Here is a 23,287-nt window from a genome sequence, read left to right as displayed (position 1 = left end):
CACATTTCTCGAGTCCGAATGACATCCCGATGTCCGAGCTGTAGATCCTGGTGGTGTGGATCAGCGAGTCGATGTCTCGCTCACTCTTGGCGTACAGCTTGATGTCATCCATGTAGAGGAGGTGACTTATGGTGGCCCCGTTCCGGAGTCGGTATCCATAGCCAGTCTTGTTTATTATTTGGCTGAGGGGGTTCAGACCTATGCAGAACAGCAGTGGGGACAGTGCATCTCCTTGGTATATGCCACATTTGATGGATACTTGGGCGAGTGGCTTCCCATTGGCTTCAAGGGTGGTTCTCCACAACCTCATCGAGTTTGCAATGAAGGCCCTTAGAGTTCTGTTGATGTTGTACAGCTCCAAGCATTCAGTGATCCATGTGTGTGGCATTGAGTCATAGGCTTTCTTGTAGTCGATCCAGGCTGTGCACAGGTTGGTGTTCTGCAGTCTTGGGCGACTGTTCTGTCTACCAGGAGTTGGTGTTTGGCTCCTCTGGTATCCTTACCAATGCCCTTCTGTGCTTCGCTCATGTATTGACTCATGTGCCCACTTATCTTAGCTGCGATGATGCCTGACATGAGCTTCCATGTTGTGGAGAGACAGGTTATTGGCCGGGTAGTTGGATGGGACTGTGCCCTTTGAGGGATCCTTCATTATCAGGATCGTTCGCCCTTCGGTTAGCCATTCAGGGTGAGTCCCATCCCTTAGCAGCTGGTTCATTTGTGCTGCCAGGCGCTCATGGATTGCAGTGAGCTTCTTTAGCCAGTAGGCTAAAGAATATAGCCAAGCACCTCTAGGATCACTGATGCTGAGGCGTATATCAGCTCATTATATAGCTCATTGGTTTCTGTGATTGTTGTGGTAGGGATCGCTCTCAATGCTGCATTCACATCTTCCATGAGACTTTCTGATGGTACTTCACTTAGCCGTTGTAGTGGGGTTCGGGGTTGCCTGTTCAATCTCGCCATGATCTTATCTTTCAGGTCAGTCGCTGCCTCGCTCAGCGTATCTGTGCTTATTGGGGCTTCGTACGGTTGGGGAAATGGTGAAACCTCAAATCTGACCTGGCGTCCTGGCTCCCCCTTGCCGTAGCATTTGTGTTGTATCTCGTCAATCTCAAGTTGTGATAGCAGTTGCCGTTTGTGGATGTTGGAACACTGAGCTACTAGTTGCTTCGCCGTCAGCCTTGAATGTGGGTTTCTCCGTTCCCATTCACCGCACATTCTTTGCATGTAACCCACAGGACTAGGGTTACTTGAGTAGTAGCATTCCAACAGAGCCTTGTTCTCGCATCTCAGCCATTTCTTTCTTGTTCCAGTAGCCCATTTCTCGTCAAGGTGCTCTGGTTCCCCAACACCTGACGCAGACCTTGTTAGACTATGTTAGAGTTAGAGTTATACATATATATATGTACACTGTAGGATAATATCTGGATCTTGTATGTTAGTGGTTCTGGATCTTGTATGTTAGTGGTTCCACCATATTTGGCTTTTGCCCTTTGTTCTGGTGCCGGTTTTACTCATTCAACCGTAGTTTGAGTGGGGGAGTTGTGTCGTGAGGCTCTGGTTTGGAGCGACTAGAGCCAAGCACAAACAAGGATCATAACTGTGATTCATTGCATTCATTCGCTTTGCGATATGAACAGGTTCTCACCGTTTTATTACTGAATATAGAGCTATTCCATGGAGCCGCCATATTTATGTTCCTGCACTGTAACTGTAATAATCTGGTGATGAGAAATTTAACAATGGAAAACGTTTTCGTAAATGTGCGTTACTTAAAGTGTAACGTAAATAAACTGTGTTGCTACCTTCAGCATTTCTGTGGGTCTGGAACCTGCAGTTCATTCTCCATCCAGATTGTAAACCTAGAATCAGTTCCACTGAGGTCCACTGAGTCGAATCAGGATTGTAGCTCCTCCTCCGTCCTGTGTGAGGTTCCACAGTGGGTCTAGAACGGTGTTGACTAATGTTGTTCCTGTCAACGCGTGAATCAGACGCCCAGCCTGGTCTCCTCCGCCTCCTGCTCTCACAGACAGCGTGCAGTCCTCGGTGAAGCCATCGAGGCTTCACGCTCTCAGTTTCCTGTGTTGTTCTCTTTTTGTGTTGCATTATTGTTGATTTCTAAGGACTTTGATCTGTTTTTACAGTTATCAGTCAACTGCAAAGTATAAAACATCTAACTGAGCTAATTTCTGTCCACGCTACTGTATGTCTGCAATTTCCCTTTTCACGAGGATTAAAAGGAGCGTCGTGAACAGTCATCTTGTTTTTAAAGAGGTTGATTAGTTTAATGACTCGTCAACCATGTGTTTAGACTAAGGTCAGCGTGGCTCAAACGGACGCGTGAAGCCAGACAGTCCAGGATTTGAGGGAATCTCGCCGGTCTTCTCTCGTCCAGCCCACGCTGCAGCTATTTTTGACTTGCTTGTTTTTAGTTGACATGCATTGGAGCTGACTTCTATCCTACATTCAGAAAAACACGGTCTGGCCCATCAGAGTGGGAGACAGAGAGGAAATGTTTGAAAGCACAGGGAACACCACTAAAAACTATTTTCCATGGTTAGATCCCACTCCAGCATCTCCAGCGTCACTCAGCGCCCTCCCCACGCACTCGCTGAAACATTTATACAGCCGTGCCTGTCTGCTGATGGCTCTGCATGTGAATTATTTACTAGTGGAAATGCTGGAACAATCTAATTGAAGGGACCTCCACTAGAGATTTCCTTTATTCCTTATAACATTAATGCTTCTCGGTTGATGTGGTCAGATGGTGACGCCATTGTCTGTGTCCTTTTCTATTCTCAGAGCTCTCCATCTGCAGCTGTCTGCAATTATAACAACACAAACGACTCCGCTGTGTGAGAACTATCCCAGAATAGGAGTTCTGCTAAGTATGCGACTGTTTGTATCACCAGCACTGAGGCAGTATGAATCAAATGATGTCTGACTCTTAGTTAACATCTGGCCAATTAACACTAGTTTGCTTCAAGGGAGAGCGTGAAAGAAGAAGAAAGAACTGTTTCAAACAACGTCCTTGTTATAATGACAGACCTGCACTCTTTGCAGCCAAAGTAGACTTTCCTTAAAGAAGTGATGGATGCAGTTTATAAATGTACTGTCTGTCTGTCATGAATGCATATCTCTGCAGCATTGTTAGTATGAAACCATAGCATAAAATTAAGTGGCAGGGTTTCTGAGTTTATTTTGGTCCTGGGTGCTCAAAAAAAAAATCACCAAAATAATTTATATAAATGTTCACGTACAGTTGGAGCAGCGTATGTAAAAAATGTGCTGCTAATAAAGGCAGGATGTCGCTGTCTGCAGAACATGTCCCCTCGCGGCTCAGTCAGACATATCCAGGCACATTTTTTTGTTCAAACTTTGCTCAAAATGTACATTTGGAAAAAAAAAATCCTAACATTTGGGGCCAATGTGAATGTCACTTCCGCCGGTGCTAACAAACCTACAGTGCAAGCAAACGTATTTGACAAGGAATCACACTGTTGAGCACAACCCAAGTTGCTTACAGCACATTCCAGATTAAGAAAAAAGAAAAACAGATTGCACACGCTGCAGGATAAATATTGGCTGGGGACATCACTGTTGTGTGCCTGATGATGAGATTCCCTGTACATCGCAAAAAAAAAGCTCTCACTGACACTGTATTGCATGTCTACACTCTCCCACGTTACACACACACACACACACACACACACACACACACACACACACACACACACACACACACACACACACATACACACATACACACGGCTCTCCCTCCTTTGAAGTGCTGCATCACTAGGCTGTAATGGAATTCTATAGCTGACTGCTGACTTGGAGGCTTTGGAGGGGGGTGGATGGAGGAATGGATGGATGGGGAGAGAAATGCGAGTAGAGGCAGGTGGAAATGTTGGAAAAAATTGATTGAGCGAAAATGGTGGACTGTTTTTGTGTTCATGCATTTGAAGAATTGTGTTGCCCGCTTTTGTATTTATGTGTCTGTGAATGCGTGTGACTCATAGGCCGCATGCACGGTGGAGATGAATGTCGTGAGGGATGTCGCCCATTCTGAAGCTGGTATGTGGCCCGGAGACTTATGGTCAGCTGCAGCTTTTACTCTCAGAGCCAGGACCTTCTGAAGAAGGCGAACGGGGCTGCACTTCCCTCCTGCTACAGAACAGGAGTCACTGCTAACTCAGTTCACCCATATGCACCTACACGCTTTGGAAACGGGTAATATTTGTTAATAATGAAATCATGGAGGACTGATATCAAGCCAATCAGCTCATGACATCTCTGCTTCTTCAAAGCTCACTTTTAGATGCTTCCACCTCCGTCACATTGTGTTAATCCTCCCACACCGGGGCCAGTATTGTTGTGTGTGACTATCTGGCGCACAAAAGTTCACTTTCATGTATTGGCTGTTCCAAAGCCGGGCTCCCCAGGGTGAGGTAGAGGAGGAGGAAGAGCATGCAGCGCCTCCTTCCCTTGTCACCCTATGTTTTAACAGGGGACAAGAGGGTGCTGGAAATTACCTTTTGATTCATCCCCCCTAATTATGCAAATAGACTTCATTATCTGCAGCGACTCTAAAGTGTGTGTAATGTATTCATTAATCTGCATGTACAGGTAGAGCTGTTCAGGCTTGTTTTTTTTTATAGGGGCATCATTACAACACAGCACATTCAACAGGGTGCATGCGTGCGTTCATGTGCATCGGCCCGAACAATGTGTACTTACTTGTTGAGAGTCAGTTTTTAATAAAAGTGAAATCAGAGAGTCCTCAGCCTCCCGCTGATTATGTGGGCAGGATATAATTACAAAGAAAAATGTAATTACATTCTTGAGTTTTGATTAGATCACTTAAAAGCAGGTGTGGCTTTGCGAACGCGGCGCTGGAGAGCGTTTCACCCGAACCTCCCTGATGTCGATTATGAGGAGGAGCCAATATGTCATTATTGAGCTGCTGTTTGATTTTGGTAAATGTTCACTTTAGCTTTTCCATCTCAGAGACTGAGCGTCTGAGCTGGACGTGGCTCAAGTCCAGGTAGAATATGAGTGTGTGTATTTGTGTCACACACATTAGGAACTGATGAACAACAGTGCAGAGGTACAGAACATGTGGCCTGCACCTCATAGAGCACATGTGTGAAGGTACATTTATTCGCTCAGTCACGTTGTTTTGGTTGAGCCTATGTTTAGAACGGAATCTCTCTTGAGTTTTGTCTCCAGCAGAAACTGTGTGTGTGACTGTAATTATGCAAAATAGGTCATTAACTTAATAAACAGAGTCTGTAAACAACAGCACAAAGACACTGTTTCCTTGGCTGCTCCCTTTTCTTCTCTCTCTCTCTCTCTCTCTCTCCCCCTCCACTCACCCGCTCTGTCTCTCTGTTAGTCGCCTCTCTTTATCCATCTCCAAATTGAACACAGGGATCCTTCAGTCTTGGTGATGAGCATCTGAATATGAGAGACGCATCTGAAGTCAAACAGGAAAACATCCGCACTGTCTCGGTAGCTAAATAAACAGCTGATGGCGCAGCGAGGGAGCTGAAGGAGTTTAATGAGTCGACCATGGCAGCGTGACCCAGATCGGGTTCTAGACTGTCACTAAACTATCTGCACAAACCCAACTGACAAGACTAATTTTGAGCAACAAGTATCATTAATTACAGCGCAGGCTCTCGCAGATTCGACCCAAACTCCCTTGTGCCCGCTGTACGTGTGTGTGTGTGTGTGTGTGTGTGTGTGTGTGTGTGTGTGTGTGTGTGTGTGTGTTTCTGTGTCTGTGTGTTTCTGTGTCTGTGTGCGTGTGCATGTTTATGTCTGTGTGTTCCTGTGTGTGTCTCTGTGAGTGTGTGGGTGTGTGTGTGTGTCTGTGTGCGTGCGTGCGTGCGTGCGTGCGTGCGTGTGTGTGTGTGTGTATGTATGTGTGTGAGTGAGTGATATCGTTCTCTATCGTTGTCTCTGTCTTCCCCTCTCTCCTCCTCCTCATCCTTCTTCTCCTCCATGTTCTGTGAGCCTCTCTCTCTCTCTCTCTCTCTCTCTCTCTCTCTCTCTCTCTCTCTCTCTCTCTCTCTCTCTCTTTCTCTCCCCTGGCATCGTCCCACCCTCACATCCTCAGCGCTTCGAACTAAATGTCAACAGCTGAATATTCATCACAACACTGACACCCCTCCCCTCTGTCTTTCTGAATTCATCCCAGACAGAGCATTCTTTGTGCGTGCCTCCTTCCCCCCACAGACTGATTAGCTACAGATTTGAATATTACCGATTACCAATATTAGAATAGACGTTTTCTGCAGTATTCTGCTTCTCCGCCCTCCTCGCAATTCAAAGCGATCAGGACGCTGAGCTAATCTGAAGGTAACCCTTTTCATTTGTAACCCCATTCAAAAATTCTTGTGAATCTGACTTGTTATGTGCATTCAGACACAAACATTCCTTGATAACATAGTTGACATTGCTAAAATCAGCTGTTCCTATTTACTAGAGATGCTGCGCGTCCTCTTGGTATTTGAATTACTAGTTGTCTTTTTCGTGCTAAACGTCTTTGTGAATGTGTTTTGAATGAATGACATGATTCACTTTGAACGCTATTAACTGAAAAATGAAATTCACAAAACCTTATTGGTGTCAAGGACACATCACCCACTGTGTAAGAACTCACCAAGACATTTTATATCCTAATTCGAGTCCTCTATTTTATGTGATGTGTTTTCAGCAGATGACAAATCAGCTAAAACGTTTTATTGCGTTTAATTTTTTACACGTATTTAGATTTATTTGACTGTTGGTGAATGGACCCTCGTGGCTTGCTCTCAGACGTGTCGGCTGCTGGTCTGGTGACAGGGAGGCCAGCAGTCACAGCCCACCCACCCACTGCAGGGCTGCCAGTCACTCGCTGACCAGGTGACACTTACCTGTCTGTGGCAAATGCCTCTGGGGCCTCGGCAGAGCACAATAAACGAAGCGCGTGGGCTGCTTTGTGAGGCTGTGTTTGTCTCTGTGGACACAAAGTGTCAGCAGCCTGCTAGCGAGCGTGGCTGTCACGGATATGAGTACCACGAGGCGCGCCAGCGCACACACATTATGCAGCAGACACAGGAGAGAGGTTGTCTTATCTGCGTGAGTCATCAGCGGAACCTTAATCACCGTGACTCATATTTAATGCCCATTCAGGAGCGTCTCGCGGGGAATAAAAGGGTCAGCATGCACCTTCTCTCATGCTTCCTTTGACATGAATGACACAGTCAAAGTTGAGGTTATTTGCCTTTGTGTGTATGTGTAGATATCACAAAGTGTGTTTGAGGCAAGTGACAGGTTCAGACCACCATGTAACGAGCCCCTTGGGCTTGTGCTGCTTATCAGTCTCGCACACGCTCTTTCATTCTCACATCCCATCCACTTCGCACATACACAAAGACACACACACACACACACACACACACACACACACACACACACACACACACACACACACACACACTCGCACCCTCCGCTGAATTATATGTCATGCTGATCTGTTGAGTTCATTTGTAACCTGCTCAGATCTGCTCTGTTCTCCAAGTCTCATGACAGAAGCCATATTATTTTTAGGTCATCATTTCGCACCAGCATCACAGGACTCCCCCTCCCTCCCCCCTCCCTCCCTCCCTCCCTCCCTCCCCCTCTTCTTTCTGTCTTTCCACCTTGCTCTCTCGCTTTTCACCGTCTTTGTAGAGGAATCAGACAAGTGAAAGGTTATGGCTGTACGCCTGCATACAAACTGGATGCTGCATTGCATCAGAGGCAAAGTGGATGCGTTGTAAAACAGCCAGTGTGTGATTGTAGAGCGGTGTGTAATTCGGCTTTTGAGACAATTTGAGACAAAGCATGAGGGGTCACTGAATAAAATCTACAGCATGTGAATGAAGGCCCTGTTTTCCCGAGAGTTTGTATAATCACGTAGTGGTCATTCTGCCAACAAATATTCACATCTGCTGTTTGCTCAAACACAAGTAGTTAATCTGAATTTAACCATAATTAATAACATGTAAAACACAGTACAACAATTTATTTTCTACATCATGTCTACAATGACAGTGTGAAAACAAACCAAATAGGAGGCTGCAGGAAGGTTTCAGGTTCAGTTAAGTAACGCAGGGCAGGAGGAGTCCAGGCCATTATGCTTGTTAGCCAGGAGAAGCCATAATAGGGAATCTTGTAATAGTTAAAAGGCTCTGATGCTCGTTTTTGCTGGATCTGTATCAGTGCTGCTGATCCTGATCCAATTAGGAAGATCAGGTACCGACGCAGCATTATCCCACTTACAGACGAGTCAAACGAGCGAGTTCATGAAACTACTGGAGTCAGACTGGACTTTTATTTAGAAATAACAATGTTTGCAATGAAAAAGTTTAAGCTCTATTTTTATCAGGTTGTCCAGGTTTTCTGAGAAATCCATGTTGTCGTCTCCAGGTCCCTGAGTGTACAACCAAAATAAAACCATGCCTGCTAACATCAAACAAGGCAGCACGACCTCCACAGCCTAAAGCAGCTGCCTGGGGAAAACCTTCATTATTCTTTCAGGCTTTGTTTTGTGCCCTTTTGTTTGTTCAGCCATCACACTATGCAGGACGTACAGTCCTGTACAGCTTGTGTCTGATATGAAAAGGATCATGAGTTCAGATGTCGGTTTCCATAATAATGAGGCAAAACTGGGCGTAAAACCATCTGTTTAAAAAGCAGTACAGTGTAAAATGATGGTTGCGATAATGCCCATGCAAATGTCCTGATTGACAGTAGACATGATGATCTTTCCATCCAGATCCTCTGTTCATCAGACCCATATTATCCGCTTGCGTTACAGTCTTTTGCTGGGAGTTTCGGTCCGGCTCCACGTGGACCATCCTGGTGATGCGTGATGGCACACGTCCTTTGAAACATTCTCGTGGCGTCCGTGCGTCAGCACCGAGGCCCATTTCATCATGGGTCCAGCTGCAGCATCTGCTCTGGCATCTGCCGCTGGTAGCGACCACTTCATCGCTACCGCTAACCAGAAAGCTCACTCCCTGACTAATCTCTGCCTCGTCTGGATATTTAGAACACAGTCACAGATGATGTGATTAGTGTTTAGCAGCTGTGTTGATGCCCTGATCAGTGCTGTCAGACAGGCACAGTTTGAGCCGAGCCTCATACTTTTTGTGAGCATGTTGGTTGTTATTTGGGTCCTGTGGAATATTCAGCCTCCCATGGCTGACTCACATAGTTGACTCATGATTTGATTCAGCAGCAGGTTGAGAAACACCTTGCAAGCAGTTAACAAGAGTACTCCAAAACCGAGGCTTTTATATGCCCATGTCAAAACCCTTTTACACATTTTCTCTCTTAGTAATTATAGCAGTCAGTTTCTCCTTTCACCTCGTGTGTGTGTGTGAGAGAGAATCTGCATGTGGGTTTATACTCTGTAATCTTTTAATGACATGCACTAACGACGCGATGAGGCTCCGACACAGCCGCACACGCACGCACGCGCACACACACACGCACCCACGTGCACGCACGCGCACACACACACGCACGCACGCACGCACACACACACACACACACACACACACACACACACACACACACACACACACACACACACACACACACACTCGGGCTCAGAGGAAGGCGTCGCGCTCCCTGAGGAGATTAGCCAAATCAGAAAAGCGTTTTAGAGAAAGGCAGCTTAAATGCAACACAACACAGAGAGCGCATGTGAGACGCTACAGACACAGATACTGTTGATGTCTGCAGCCTCCAACGCCAGGCTCGCTTTCACGGGAGCCCTCTCCTTTCATCTCCACATCGTCAGGTTGGAACCTCGGCCCAGGTTGATGGGGATGAGCATTTATAAGATTAACGTATAAGGGCTTATCAGGTTTATTAACAGCATGTGATCCCACCCATGATTCCATAAACCGCTACCTCTCCTACAGCCATGAAGATGGAGCCTATACGCAAACGTACCTACTGTAGGTCACTCACCGTGTGGCAGGAGTCGGCTCTCGTGGCGGTGGCTAAGTGGGTTTTATAATAATTACGTGCGCGGCATCTTGTGTAATATTCAACATACCGCAGGTACTTACCTGAACGAACCCAAGATTACTTCACTGAAACTCAAGACGTGCGGAGATGTACGTTTTCTTTTGAAAGGTTTTATTCGTTTCATATAATACTGACACATGTACTCAATAGCGGTTAACAGGCGTTTAAAAACACAGATAATAAAACCATTAGAGCATCAGTTTGTTTTTAGCCCCGTTGATTCCATGGACCATTTTTTACACGTTTACATGTTTCAATATACCGTCACATCTACTTGGTATTAGTCTAACCTCCCTGCTTAGGATTTTGTCCATTTCCCGAAAACCAAAGAGGGAAACAAAGACCCATCCTTTTTAAAAAAAAATGGCGCGTGGTCAGCCACAGACTAGTTAAGGTCAAATATCTTTCTGAAGGTGGAAAAAGAAAAGGTTTAGTTTCGGAGCATTTTGACAGCATACGATGTATCATGTGGCACAGTTAGATTTGAATGTGTCATCTCGAATACATGAGGCAGCCTTTCTGGAGTCGATCTCTTTTTTTGAAGTGACTTTGATACTATACTGTATGTAGAACAGCTATCTGAAGTCCAGATCCCCTTTATACTGTATGTATAGAACACAACTAAGAGAAAGGAATGATACAGGTCACTGTAAAGAAAGTCAGCTTTTTTCATGGTCTAATCCAGTGCTGTGTAGGTCGTAGTTCACTTTGTTGAAGGTAGTGTTTCTAGTAGCAGTAGGGGATTGTGGGTGATGTGGTCCTTTGCGGTGACGGGCCACAGCGAGTCAGTCGTGTTAAAGGTAATGGCAGGCAAAGAGTCCTGTCTCTCCAGCTGCCATTTCTAGGATATCCTCCCAAAAATGAATCAATTACTGCTTTCTCTAGTCAATCTCAGCATTTCCTCGCCACCGATAGGTCCACGGTTCCGTGTAAGTACCTTCATCCCCACTTTGTTCCGTTCTTGACTATCGGGTCACCTGCAACACACGGAGAAAAGAAGTCTGTTACTGACGGAGCCTCCAAAAAGGAGGTGTGTGCTGCTGCTGCAACCAAACAGATGCTTTTAAATACTACAGTCTGTTGCTGGACTGGTCATTGGACGTGGTGTTTGTTGGTGGAACAGGAACAACAACGTGGCCAGCGCAGTCCCTCTCTCCTGGCAAGAGACTAAACAAGACACAGCTTGAGTCGTGGCAGCGGGCCCGCGGCCCCTGGCCCGGCGCCATGTCATTTTGTCGGCTCGTCAAGTCCCGCGCTTTCCGTATCTCATCCATTCATCTTCCCACACTTTTGCCCATCTACCCGTTTGGGTTCATTTTCCGCCGTTCATTGAAGAAACCACACAATCTGCTGCGTAACTGCCGGTTCTTGCGCACATAACAGCCCAAACGGCTCCACCGCCCTCCTTCCTGCCTCCCCGTCTCTTGTGTTTCCCAGCGGCTCCTGTCCTTCCAGTATTTCCTCTTGAGGGACCCTTTTGTTCAAGCCGGGTGCCAGCGAGCAGAGTGTGAAGGCCAGTCATCTCAGAGCCGGAGAACCGCCTCCTCCTCCCGGAAGTAGGAGCACGGTACCGTACGACCCGTCCTGGGCCCGCTCCCGGTGCCTTCAGGCGCCCGCTCCCGGTGCCTTCAGGCGCCCGCTCCCGGTGCCTTCAGGCGCCCGCTCCCGGTGCCTTCAGGCGCCCGCTCCTGCGCTGATCAAACAGTCTGCAGGCGTCTGTTGTCACGCAAGTTCACTGAGCGCTCACGCCGCCGCGTCCCGGTCCTCGTGCTGCTTCAGCCGCCGCCGCTGTAGGTGCACGTCCCTTCACCAGTGCAAACACGCCTGTAGCTGGCAGTTCGTGCGCAATTAGAAAGCAGATTTAGGTCGTTAGAGCTCCATTTCCAAAGCACACAAGCAGAGCCTGACGGTCGTTTCTATGGGCCCTTCAGGGATGCAAGCGCCACATACTCTCATACTGTTGCTTATTCCACAAGCTCATATGGCCACGAGGCAGGCATCACTTTGACTCCTAAATAATACACGCACATCTCTGTGACTCACGTCACCACAGCAGGCAGGATGTGGATGTTGGGGGAAGTTATTACTCACTAACCTGAGTAATAATAGTAAGTAAGCTTCAGTTATCAGCTGAGTGGCCTCTAAAGGTTAAGCAGCTGTAAATAACAAAGAATAAGTTTTCTGTAATGGACCATCACATCTGCTTCCTGTTGATAACAGCAGTAAGTAAAACACACATGCGCTGACACCTCGTCGTTTATTTGTTAATGTGTGTCACGGCCGCATGTGCATCTACGCAAACGCACACCTACTTGTTTTCCACTCTGACAGCGCAGCGGCTTGGCACGCCGGCAGCATCTGTCTGCTCATCCATATGATATTATTTGGCATTGATCGAGCTGTCTTCCATCCCCTCCTCCTCTCCTCCCTCTGCCCTCCTCCTCTCCTCCTCTCGTCTGCTCCCAGCCAGCGATGGGGGGAATGGGGGAGCGGGTGCCAAAAGCTCTTTTGTGTTCTCGCCTGCTCTTTGTATCCAGGCACCAACATACGCCGCCTGTCAGTGGACCGGTCCCAATATTCTTATTTTCAAGTGTTTCCTTTATTCTTTTATCTACCCGTCACCTCTGCCTTCAGATTTTCCTCTACACTTTCCACTTGTTTTTTTCTTTTCGTTCGCATCCATCTCCACCTGCCTGTTTCTCCCTCAACCTCCGTCTCTCTCACTGTCGTCAATTTCAATTTACGAGCGAGTCTTAATGGGACTATAAGAGAACGTTCGATGCTATTGATCTGAATGCCTGTGCATCTTATCTTGACCTCCAGAGGAGAAGAAAATCTTTTCATCATCAGGCAAACACATCAGCTAACATGGTAAAATAGGTTCTACCTAAGCATTGATCAAGGACCTGAATACGGGAGGCAGCAAATATTTGTGACCTTTAAACTATGACAGAGTCAATGATAAAGCAATGAAACTGCTTTGCTTTGATCTTGTTCAGGAAATTATAAATGAACACGCGAGATAGGATAGAGTCTGTAAAGCAACTGCATTCATTTATGAAGATATTACATCATCTGCAAATCTAATCTTCCGTTATAAGACCCTTCTTTTCCTCTGTGTCTCTTTACTGTAGGTGCACCTGATGTGGGCCATGATTTGGGAAGGTTGAGCTACTGTAGACTTTGGAGCAGTATAACACAAGTGGAAGCTGGACCCAACACAGGAGAACACTATTTGGTATGAATGATGGGCTGTTGAGAAGGAAAGGAGGAAAAACTGTAACTTGTGGGTCCAAGATCCTTCTTGCAAGGTTAGAGGGCTGCAGAGGAAATAAGGCAAAGGAATTCTTAATGACTCTGACATATAGGAGACTTTTTCTAAGTGTTTTAGACTGAGAGAGTAAGAAAAAGCAGAGCATGTGTGTCTTTAAGCTTTTCTTCTCCCTCTCGTTTACCCAAGCAGATGCACTCTCTCCGACCATGCCTTCAATCAATTATTTAGGCAGAAAACAAAGGTCTGCACCCATCCATGAATAATAGAAGGTGAGAAGGCAGAGAGAAGGATGGAGGATAGAAACAGAAGCTCAGAGTGACAAGAGGTGAGTCTCGCACAAATTCCCTCCTATGACAGACAGCTCAGAGTCTGCGTAGGTCAAGCCAGTGGAAGAAAGCCAACAGGTGCAGAGGGAAGCTGAGCAGAAAAATATGTCCCGTGCATCTACACCTGTACACACAGACACACACACGACACGTCGTCCTGGAAATCCCAGGGAAACCAGCATCAACGTACGGCTCGTACTGTACTGTGGGCGAATCGGAGCATTAAAACCATCCGAGGACAATGCGGGGAGTTGTTTTTGCATGGTGTCAGATGACATGCCAGTCCGAAACAGGAAGCAGGGCAAGTGGGAGTAAAGGGAATTGTGATGTGTACTCTGTGTGTGTCTTATTTTCCAGTTGGCCTTGTTCTTCCGAGAATGTTTGATGTTAGGTCCAAGACGGGGCGGGAGGAGAAAGCAAAGAGGGAGAAACTGGGTTCGAAAAAAGATGTGGGGTAAAAAAAAAGGGGGAAATAAATTAGGAAGGATGGAGGCAAATAAGAAAAATAGGAGAGAGAGATGTAGTAACGTGGAGATGGAAATGGGTCAGTTAACAGTGGGTCTGACCATGTGTGTGTGTGTGTGTGCGTGCGTGCGTGCGTGCGTGCGTGCGTGCGTGCGTGCGTGCGCGCGCGTGCGTGCGTGTGTGTGTGCGTGTGTGTGCGTGTGCTGCCTGCATACAGACCTTCGTAGTCTTGACTTTGTTGCCTGTGCTGCAGCTCCATCCTGTGAGGTCTGGGAGAACCTTGCACTCCTCACCTTCCATACACGGCTGCATTTGACACCACCACTTCTGGGCTACGATAGAAGCTGGAGGACGAGGAACAGACAGGAGGCAGATATTTGTTATTCAAATGGGAAGGACACTGCTCAAAAGGGGCTGTTGCTACTCAAACAAGATAATACGGCCAAACGGAGACATGTGATAATTTTCTAGTCAATACGATGCTCCCACCACCACTTGTTGGCTTTTCCATTCCTTTGCCAACATAGTGTGGTCTCATCAGACCAAAGTACTGACCCAAACAGCCATCCTCAGTTTGACCGAGTCAGGTGTTCATGGGCAAATGTTCAACTACACTCTCACTTTTTACTCCAACAGCCAAGGTTCAATGCAAATGAAGTGCAAATTTCAAATAAGGTTGAATAAACTTGGCAAAAGAAAATTTAAATGAATGTGTGCTTCTAACAACTGTTATGCAAATACTGAGAGCTGAATAAATTAAGATAAACAGTTGGTAGCACTAAATCTCCAAGTGGGCGCCATAAAACTTAGCAGATGAAGAGGATGCAATGAGAAGATGCAATTAAAAAAAGAGCAGTCAAACGTCAGATGAACAGAAACAGTCAGTCAAACTGCAAATTGTTTAAACAATGTGGTCAGTGTGATAATATGGTTTGTTTCAAGTGTTCATTTGAGGACATTTACTGACAGTTTATAGAGATATTGATGTTTTCGTCTCTTCTGGTAGCTTGAGTGGGTGTTTAGCCACATGGTAACAGTCCTTTGTGAGGGAAATGTTTTAATACATTACAATTAGGTTGTTCAGGGTAATCTTTCAAAAATAGATTCATATTAAATTTCAAAGTCAAATTGCATTTTTATTGCACAACTCCGTCATTCTTTAACCACATTTAAGATACAAAAGCAGATGTAGTGGTTGGTTTCCTCTTTATGGTCTGGTTTAGTTACTTTCTTCACGTCACTGGACTTAACTTGACCCATTTATATAATACATTGTAAAGACATGAATATTGAGATTATTCTAATTTGGACATGTTCTGTTGCCCTTCATGGAGATACTGTAGGAAATGGTTCGAATGGGTGTCACGGGTCATGGATGTAATCAGTGCATTTGTGCTTTACCTACATGGTTATTAAAAAGTAAAACAAAGGACAAAACTGGAGGCAAGACATGGATGAAACCGCTGGTAAATATTTGGGTCTTTTTGAGATTTGGAGCTGATCTGTTTGAAGCGCATCAGATCAGTTACAGATGACGTGATTAAGTGCCACATCTGAACAAACACTGAGTCAAAAGAAAAAAACAAATCCAAGTGAACAATAGAACAGCAAAAATATGTATGTAAAATAATATAAACACTGATCCCCAGCAGAAATAGACTTTTCTGCATCTTAGTTAAGATGTGACTAATGTAAATGGGATGTTCTAGTTTGGCTGATATTTACTTTACTTAAGCCATATCTGCTCTTTACACCGGAGTAAAACTGAAAGCAGGGATATGATAAAAAGGAAACGTACCATCAACGCAGGACGGCATCGCCCGAGTGGTGCCGGCCACTTGTCCAGGGAAACAGGAACATTTGACCGTCTGAGATCGCTCCTCGATCTTGTTCTTGTTACAGCAGCGATGGGCAGCAATCACCTCGCAGGTCCCAGCTTTTACATGCACTGTAAAGGACACACACGCAAACCATGCGCTCAGCAGTGCTACTGGTTTACATATGAGTAGCTATCAAACATCGCTCTGATATCAAATCTAAATAAAGCAGAAGAAAAAAGGAGAGAACCTTTTATTCAGATTAGTTTGGTTTAGTTTGCATCACTTGTTCTCCTGCTCATGGCTAAATTCGTCTTTATTAGTAGAATTAAGAACGAGACTGTCACATTGTTCCCATTTAGCCGACACGTCCATACAGTCTGGCTCATGTAGACTTAAATAACAACACATAAATGAACCGTGACAGGACAGATACATCAGTTGCTGCCTGAAGGCTAGTACAAAAAACAGCAACGTTATCATGTCAACCTGGATAATGAAGCAAAAAGGGCTCGACTCGGTCTGTTCATGCTGCTATTAGCACATAGCCACGAGCAATGAAAAGGTACAGTTTACAATTAGAACAATTACACTTATCTGTGCAAAAATACAAGCAAACAAAATAGTAAGTATGAAGAAACCATCAAATGATCACATAATGAGAAAAATAGAAATAGAGATTTTTTTCTAAGACACATTCAGTCTTTTCCTGCTGAGCCACAGTTACTGCAGCTGAGTCCAGAAGTCGCTGTGTGCTGTATGAATGCTTGATTTTCTGTATTGCTACCTTTACCTTCTTCCACTTTAAAACACACGCCAGTCAAACCTCAGTGGTAATTAACAGCAAGTCTGCTTCATGCACACACGTCCCTTGAGTCAGCTAATAGAGAGGGGAACAAAGAAATCACTCCCGATATGAAGATCTGTGATGTCAACACATGGCCCTTTATACCAGGCTTTCATCAGAAACATGAAAATGTCAAGGGCAAACAATACGTCCTGACAGGAGCAGTGAGCGCCAGACGCACGTCGTAGCGCTGGATGTTGTACCTACAGTTTACACTGTGCAATGTTTTCATGTGGGCATGATTTTAAAAGTTCTAGTCTGGTTTCAGATTTTCACACTGTTGTTAGAAGTTCCTGTTATTTCCATTACAATAGAGTCCTGCCACAATACAACAAAGGCCGCACTCTGCATGGCAATGAAACCAAAGCAGCACACAATGAATGTGCTCCGTCTGAAGAGTATTTAAATATGAGGCAAGCGACACCAAAAGAGCCAGAATGAATATGTTAAACAAACTAACAGAGATTTGAAAAGTTCTTAATTTGCTCCGTTAATTAGAAAAGGACAAAGCAGCAATCCAGCAAAGCCCAGTCCAATTAATATCTCAGTGAAAAGCACATTGTTGTGTCTCACCCACTGTTTCGCTCTCATCTCTCTTTCATGTCCTGATTTCATGTTTCGCTTCTCAAGCGGCGACGGACCAAAGGACTGACCGGCTGTGCATCAGTCCAACTCATCATATGTATAGAGTTAACGTATATTATTGTGTCACAAATGTCCAGTGACTGTGGCGATCACCAGAAGCACAGTCTTGTTATATGGGAGCAGCCTGGTGGATAAACATGGTCCCCAGAGGATAGACCTCACTCACTACAGCTGCTATACATTGACTTTTATCCCGACTGGGTTTGTGTCCATTTAAATTCTCATAAGGCTTCTTCCTGAGGTTGTACACACATTACAGTAGGAAATGCTCAGTTTACAATGACACAGTTAGTTTTTTCATCCTCTCATGGTCCCAGCAGGATAAACTGTGGCCTCTTCTCCCCTTTCTCTACAGCCACTGACATTTCACAGAACTACACAGATACACAGCTCTGTAAATCCAACCTGCCGCCCCCTGACCCATTTTAAGGCTCGGCTCACGCGGCGGATTGATTATTTTTGTCTGGCTTGATAAGTTTATTTCTGTATCTGCCAGAACATAATTCTATTTTAATAAATGCATATTGTGACAGATCTGTGTTGAACATAAAATATTAAGGTGATGGGCTCCCAGCGGCTGCACATACAGTACTGCGACACACAGCGAAAGGTTTGGAGTGGAAGGAGCATCAGGAGGGCTTTGATTTCAGATATAGAAAAATGTAGAGTGGAATAAGACCCAGAGCACTGACCACGGAGCATGTTTGACTTGGCTCCTTCCAATGACGACCATTGTTCTCACTTACAGAGGAAGTGGTAAAAGAAGCAGGATGTGTTTTTCCCAGCACTGAGCCTCAGTCAGGATGTGATACCCTGTACGTCGAAGCTGCTGCTGATGTCGGCAGCATCGCTGAAAACCGACACCCAAATACGCACCTGTTACTGCTGCTATTGCTGGCGAACCTGTGGAGCACCAGAACCTGAGATTACTGTTCTATGAAGTATATGGGTGTCTCTGGCTACAAGATGCCTCAAACCGAGATCTTTCTCTTTGATGAGAAACAAAAATACAATAGAATTTCAGCACAGACACTGCACAAAGCAGTGTACACAAAGAGAAAGGTGCTCAATGTTCTGTATGTTGAGCACAAATGCTAATTGTAAAAATGCTACATAGTGAGTCAGACACAAGGAGTAAATTGTGTGCCACACACACACACACACACACACACACACACACACACACACACACACACACACACACACACACACACACACACACACACACACACACACATAAACAATTACTTTGCCACAACCATCTTTTTATCCATATATGGCATTTCCTCTCATTTTACTCCTCATCCACTTCTACTGTATCTGTTCCCCTCCTCATCTGCTACATCTTTCTCACCTCGTCCCTAAGCTATTTTATAAATGAACACTTCTTTTCTCGATCTCTTTTAGCCACTCAAACGCTCCATTTTTCCTCAGCTCTTTCTTGCTCTTAGCTCAGCACAGCAAACTCAGCAGGGTAGCAAACCATTATCCTCAATCACAGGCCCTAAATCACAGAATTTTTTCACTTTCTATAATGTGTCCTCCCTCTCTTTCTCCTTCTCTCCACACCTCCTCCCCGCTCCTACTTCGCTCTAGGAGCACTTGTTATCGCTCCCTCTCTTAACACAGCAGTGGTTGTTAACCCCATTTGCAAAGGAGGATGTGCTACTGGCGGACTGAGAGATGGACAGATCTCTCTCTGAACAACTAGTGTGTGTGTGTGTGTGTGTGTGTGTGTGTGTGTGTGTGTGTGTGTGTGTGTGTGTGTGTGTGTGTACTTGCATGTCTATTAAATTTGAGGTTTATGGGACTGAGGGCATTTTTGGCTGGTCCTTTTGGCTCTTTGAGGATTTAGACTGTTTTTCAGGATTAAGAATTATTTTATTAGGGGTTAGAGACGCATTATGTCAATGAGTGTCCTCTCCCAAAGATAGAAGGGCCAACGTGTGTGTGTGTGTGTGTGTGTGTGTGTGTGTGTGTGTGTGTGTGTGTGTGTGTGTGTGTGTGTGTGTGTGTGTGTGTGTGTGTGTGTGTGTGGTATCACCCTTGCACATGAATCTATAAGATAGTTCTCTTAGTTCTCTTGGTCCCAGCAGGGAACTTCTTTCAAATGTCATTCATTCCACTAGAGGCCTCTCTCTCTCCCTCCCTCTCTCTGTGCTTTCAGACACACACATACACACACGCTCGTTTAACATCTGTCAAATATTCCCACTCACAAGGACCCAACTCCACCAGTATTATTTTCCAATGATTCACTATTATGAAGTTGCAATAACGTGCAGGGCTGTTTGCGGACAAACAGCTGAGTTGAGTTGCCCACCACTTCAAACCATTAGTTTAGCTGCACTATAAATTATGCAGTGAGGCAAAGCAAATGGTATCTTGTGTCTCTCCTAGATAGAAATAACCACATCATCACTAACCAGTGTTTTTGCCAACTTTCAGAACCATCTATTTCACCAAAAGGAAGCTTGAAGCCTGCTGTGCAGTGCAGTGTGGGTAGTAAACCTATTTTTGGTTCTTAGCTCTGTCTTTCTTTTCTCCTAATGTAGACGTACAAGTTCCCTCTTTGTGTCTATTCATTTCATAATAATTCCATTAAGAAGAAAAAAGATGACACTCAAATCAGCAGGTTTGTGACAAGTTAAATAAATAATTTAAAGTTCAGTAACACAAGGCAACAGGAGAACATGCGTTGACAAGTAATTGCAGAGCTGCAGCAGTGCTGGACTGTCACCAAGACAATTTCCTGCTCATGAAATGCACAAATTACCCTTTGAATGATCTCAATCTGTTGATATATTACCTCCATTATAATTTCAAAACCGACGGCGTCTTATTGGGACATTGCTTTTGTGGGATTTGTGTCTATGGGCAGTTAACAGAAGCTAATGTATCTCTGAGTTATGATGAGCCTATAAAGCAGCCAGCACTTAAAGTGACTGCTGGAGAAATCGGCGCAGTCACTGTGGCAGCGACACTGACGCTGGATCCGCGCTTATGAATGAAATCTGTGCTGACTCTCAGACAGGCTCTTTTTTTAAAAGCCCAGTCATTGTGGGTGCACATTTAATGCCAAGTGTGTGTTGGCAAAGCAGCATCAGGAGCTGATGGTGCCTCATCAGGTCTGTTTGTTATGCTGTCATGATCAATAAATGGTGAGATAAACACACACACTCTGGTTTGTAATGTTTTGCTTTTGTTAAAGGCTTTTCAATACTATTAAAGTTGAGAAGGACAAATGTTTTCAACACATTCAATAGATCCCGTGGAACTAAAAACACTGATTCATCCCATCCCTAAATAACAGACACTGCTTCAAATTTCACAATTCATGATGCGTATGGATTCAATATAACTCACATATTTAGTATGTATAAATATTTAAGGATCTCCCCAAGGCTCCAAATCTTCTATTCACAAAGAGCATGTCTTGAAATGGAAAATGAGTTCAGAGCGCTTGCCAAGTTAATTAGATTACAATGTACGTTACTGGGCGCATGTGTGTGTGTGCCCATCAGTGCATGTACGTCCATGCATTTGTGTTAATAATTAGATTACACTGGCCTGTGAGATGGCACCATTCGTTATGAATTGTAAACACGGAGCAAATTAAAATTCTGTTTAAGAGTCAGCCAAGTATATTAGCATGGAGAGAAAGGGAGGCACGCACGCCGGACCACTCGTGTGCCGTCCCTGTTTGTCATTCCGTCCTCGGCTCCGGATGCGTTCTGCATGCCCACGGTGCTCCACGCCGCCGTGACACCGTCTCCACGTGATGCATCCATAACAGCCGCTCTAAGCCGGGCCAGAGCCGTCAGGGTGGACATTTAGCGCCGCGGCTTGATTGTTTGGGGCAGAGCCGGACAATGTGGCTGAAGCCCTTTAAACACAACCATATGTCTTCTTACAGTATATGTTGACGGGTCAGTGCATCACAGCTCGGTGTGTGTGTGTGTGTGTGTGTGTGTGTGTGTGTGTGTGTGTGTGTGTGGCGGTGGTGGCATCTGTCCAGGCCAACATTAAAACAGCTAGGCACTATTAATATTGATGAGGTGTTCAACTTACAGTCGGCTACAGCAGCGCTGGCCGTGGCAGTAGATCACGCAGGTTATTGCAGATTTGATTCAACTGACATCATTAAAGGAAGTTGCCGCTGAATATTTATCTTGAATGAACAGTGAAGCGGGCGCAACTGGAACATCTGTGTGTCTTTCCCCGTGTGCTGAGACGTATGACTGCAGAATGAAGACTCTTCCAGTGGATCCTTAAATCTCGGTTTTCGCAGACTACTCCTTCCTCGTTATGCGTTTTGTTGAACATGATGTTCTTTAGCTCGCTGCTGGGCGCCTCGTTAATGTAAGTTCACTGATACTTTCCGTGTGGTTTTATCCTGTGTTTTTTGGCTCCTGTTGGGATTATCAGGCTTTCGAGCCGCTAACAGCTCCACTATATTCACCAGCTTGTTGCTGACTTTTTATGCGCCAGATTTTCTAAAGCATTTTTACTAAATAACAAAATGGTTGAAAAGAAAATTACTGTGGTAAGTGGACTACAGAGAGATGTTAATTAAAGCTGGAGTGTAAGTGAATAGTGATACTGTATGTAGCATTTATGTGTAGTGACACTAAAACGTGAACTGAGACACAGAACTTGGACGAGCTCAGGAAAAGGACTGAGTCAATTCTCTGACCAGGATTCACACATTCTATTCTTCCTCCGTCACCCCTCAGCTCATCAGCCCAGCGTGAGAGGAGGAGTGAGTGAGTACAATTGGAAATTGTTTGCACACAGTGGCAGCTCCTGCTCATGATGTGACAGAAATAAAGCGCAGAAGAAAGAGAGAGGAAGAGGCACTGGGACCTGGCTCACAGCAGTTTGGATTTGAGAGGAAAACCAGCACAGAGGGGATCATCCCAGTCAGCCAAAACCCAGCCAACCCATTTAGATGCACTCAGCCAGCAGAGAAGCAACCCAGCCTCAGCGTCATCAAACTCTCCTAATGCCTGCTTCAGATTGAGTTTACTCCTAATTGTCTTCAGGATGTGCGTCTGCAGCACCAGCCGTCCTCAGGCCGCGCCTCTGCCTCGCTGTCACTGATCTCCATGCAGCTTTAATGCAGCGCACACACCACATCACGTCCCCGCTCCTCCACCTCCGTTCTCCCGCTCCGTCATACAAGACGTTATCTCACGGTGACACAGGCTGTGTCCTGTATTAGTAACCCCACCATCGCCCTCGCTGGCAGCCCACAGCAGATTTGTACTAATTTGTGCTTCAGGCAAGCTATTAGGGCAGTGAATTGGGTATAAATTGTTAATATGCTCAGATGTATTAACACACCATTACTGCTCAGCCATTAACCTGTGTGTGTGTGTGTGTGTGTGTGTGTGTGTGTGTGTGTGTGTGTGTGTGTGTGTGTGTGTGTGTGTTAATTGTTAACTGGAGGTGACTTTTCACAGGCTCTGTGAAAATGTCCAGGGCTTCGTCCTTCCTCCCTGTCTCCTCCTCCTCCTCCTCCTCTTCCTCCTCCTCCTCCTCTCCTGTCTCTCCCCTCCTCAAGCATTAGAACGCTCCACAGCTCATCTCCTCCTCCTCCTCCTCCCACAGCAGTTTATAACGTGCAGAGCGGCGCCGCTCGGAGCCTCACCAGTCTCACTTCATTTCAGGTTTCTTTCTCAATCCTTCCTCGCCTCTCTCAGTCTCTGTGTCATTCTGGCAAAGCGGTGGAGAGGCAGAAACACAATGATTGTGTTGAGGCCAAACAGCCCCCTCCGCCGGTTCTCGTTCTGTCAGTCAGCGAATGGAGAGCAGAGATCTATAGCACAGGAGC

At 45.5% G+C, this 23,287-nt stretch overlaps 1 protein-coding gene and 1 long non-coding RNA gene across 2 annotated transcripts in view; one reads left to right on the top strand and one right to left on the bottom strand.

Moving 5' to 3' along the window:
- The first annotated feature begins 6,235 nt into the window (after window positions 1-6,235).
- Window positions 6,236-18,692, top strand: LOC129604318 (uncharacterized). Its single transcript, XR_008695120.1, has 2 exons — window positions 6,236-6,369; window positions 13,212-18,692. It is a non-coding gene; the product is annotated as an uncharacterized LOC129604318 (long non-coding RNA).
- The window catches only part of LOC114858498 (chemokine-like protein TAFA-2), a 49,831-nt gene continuing 36,711 nt past the window's right edge, over window positions 10,168-23,287 (bottom strand). Inside the window, exons 3-5 of the mRNA XM_029155828.3 lie at window positions 15,941-16,090; window positions 14,362-14,486; window positions 10,168-11,054 (exon numbers count right to left, since the gene is read on the bottom strand). Coding sequence (XP_029011661.1) covers window positions 11,043-11,054; window positions 14,362-14,486; window positions 15,941-16,090 — 287 coding nt within the window. The 3' untranslated portion in view covers window positions 10,168-11,042. The remainder of the gene's footprint in view (window positions 11,055-14,361; window positions 14,487-15,940; window positions 16,091-23,287) is intronic.

The sequence above is a fragment of the Betta splendens genome, chromosome 7, assembly GCF_900634795.4.
Source record: "Betta splendens chromosome 7, fBetSpl5.4, whole genome shotgun sequence".
Taxonomy (NCBI): domain Eukaryota; kingdom Metazoa; phylum Chordata; class Actinopteri; order Anabantiformes; family Osphronemidae; genus Betta; species Betta splendens.
Note: the sequence above shows the minus strand (reverse complement) of the source record. Positions and strands in the feature narration are given on the sequence as shown.